Source organism: Anarrhichthys ocellatus, unplaced genomic scaffold, assembly GCF_004355925.1.
Source record: "Anarrhichthys ocellatus isolate YVR2014 unplaced genomic scaffold, GSC_Weel_1.0 scaffold54, whole genome shotgun sequence".
Classification (NCBI taxonomy): Eukaryota; Metazoa; Chordata; class Actinopteri; order Perciformes; family Anarhichadidae; genus Anarrhichthys; species Anarrhichthys ocellatus.
The window spans coordinates 1,529,814-1,532,027 of NW_022280084.1; the positions used below are offsets into that span (position 1 = coordinate 1,529,814).

The 2,214-nt window shown below is 43.7% G+C and overlaps 1 protein-coding gene across 1 annotated transcript in view; it reads left to right on the forward strand.

Annotated features, from left to right (window-relative positions):
• The window catches only part of LOC116396195 (neuropilin-1a-like), a 69,713-nt gene extending 67,529 nt beyond the window's left edge, over positions 1 to 2,184 (forward strand). The window contains exons 16-18 of the mRNA XM_031870638.1: positions 651 to 747; positions 838 to 882; positions 1,890 to 2,184. Of these exons, the coding sequence (XP_031726498.1) occupies positions 651 to 747; positions 838 to 882; positions 1,890 to 2,164 (417 nt within the window). The 3' untranslated portion in view covers positions 2,165 to 2,184. The remainder of the gene's footprint in view (positions 1 to 650; positions 748 to 837; positions 883 to 1,889) is intronic.
• The last annotated feature ends 30 nt before the right edge of the window (positions 2,185 to 2,214 follow it).

Below are 2,214 nucleotides of genomic sequence, written 5' to 3' on the forward strand. Positions count from 1 at the left end.
GTGGGTGGGGGGGGGGGGGGGGGGGGGGGGTGGTCCCTGCCTGTGGCACAATGCATGCTGGGAGAACAGGATTACTTTGAATAGAAAATGGATAAAAATGTCATTTTATTTCAGCAGTCCATACTTGTCAGACAAAAAGCCTGAATGCGATATTTTTCGGTAAATAAGCAAAGCTGTTTAATCAGTTAAACAGAAGTTTGGGAACTATTGTAATCCTTTTAAAAAGAAGTATTTTCTTCCAGTTTTTGAAGGTTTTTGTGTTTTGATTGGAGAAGACAGTAGCGTCATGACAGAAAACACGAGGGAGAGATCTCTCTCATTTTTTTCTTTGAATACACTTTAATCTGTTTTTCCTTATTATTTTTATTTTTTATCTTATTTTACTGGAATTGGTTTCATGTTTATACTGTTTTCGCTGTTAAAAAAAGAAATAAACAAAATTATGCATTGGATTTATGTTATTACCCCTCAGATTTATCTTGCAACCTCTCGTTCGGTCACGTCCCAAAGGGATGAAAACTGATGTAAAACCAACTTATTGTCATTTCGTCAGGGATTTGATATTATTACCTAAATTAATTCAGCTTGTAGCATCGCAGCTATCAGAGTGCCTCCTGTTTCACTGAGTGCATGTGCGTTGTGATGTGTAGGTGGTCGTGGAAGGCGTTGCAGACAGACGCAGTGCCGGTCACACAGCCGTGGACAACATCCAGATCATAGATGGACTCAACGCTGAGGACTGCAAGGGTGCGTATTGTCTTATAATGGTATATTCTTTGTTTTGTTGGACTTTCCTGTTTTAATTTAATCTAATGAACGCCGGTTTTCTTCCTCCAGATCCAGAAGCTCCTACGTCTCCGCCAACTGAGATCTTCATCCTGCGTAAGTTACATCACCGACTCCAGTTTTGTTAGTAAAGTGTCAATGTGTTTATTCATGTTGCACATACTCTCGTGTGGACCCGTCTCCACAGACTCTTTGCCTCTGCACAGAATGCTATTGAGCTATTTCAAAGGACTCCATCAGTGGATTTCCATGTTTTGGGAAATAAACTACGCCCACTTAAAGGGACAGGTCACCTCAAATTCAAACATACATATTTTCCCTCTTACCTGTAGTGCTACTCATCAGTCCAGATTGTTTTGATGTGAGTTACCTGGTTCTAGAGATATCGGCCGTAGAGATGTTTGACTTCTGTTCAGTATAATGGAACTGTACGGCACTCAGCTTGTGCTGTTCAAAGCGCCAAAAAAATACATTTGGAAAACTCAACAGTAAAGTCTCTTTCCAGAAATTGTATCGAAAATCCACAGACATAGTTCCTCCATTAAAGTAACTGTGTTATGATTTCTGGAAAGAGACTTTGCTGTTGAGTTTTTCCAAAACCACAAGCTGAGTCTCATATAGTCTCATTACATTGGAGACGTCTCTGCAACAGATATCTGCCAAACTAGGCAACTCACACCAAAACAGTCTACATAGATAAACAGCACTACAGGCCAGAGGAAGTATACGTATGTTTGATTCGTGGGTGAACTGTCCCTTTAACATTACTCCTGACCAGATTTCCAAAGCGCACCATATGTTTTCTATATGAATCACTACTAATTTTAACTTGACCTGAGACAGACAGTCCATGGAAGCAGTTGTGTCGTCTGTGTTGAAGCCTGTTCTTTGGTGGTAACACATGAGTCTGCAGCTAAAAGTTAACCACAACATTCACAAGTTATAATTCTAGGAAACCAAACCCAAACCAATAAAGAAACAGGGATGTAGTGAGAGGAAAGGTTTGGTCATGTCTGGAAAATGTTTTTGTCCTTTATGATCCAGAACCTTTTAGCCTGTAATCTCAAAGTGATTTGAATGGAGCATGATTTTCTCTCTTGCAGCGATGGACTCCCTCTCTCAGGAGACCAGCGAGCTCGGGGGCCCGGGCAACATGCTGAAGACCCTGGACCCCATCCTCATCACCATCATCGCCATGTCCGCGCTGGGCGTCTTCCTGGGCGCCATCTGTGGCGTCGTCCTGTACTGCGCCTGCTCGCAGGGCAGCATGACGGACAGGAACTTATCCGCTCTGGAAAACTATAACTTTGAGCTGGTGGACGGCGTGAAGCTAAAGAAGGACAAGATGAACGGACAGACTAACTACTCAGAGGCGTGAGGGCGGGGGGGGGGGGGGGGGGGGGGGGGGGGGGGGGGGTGGGGGGGCGG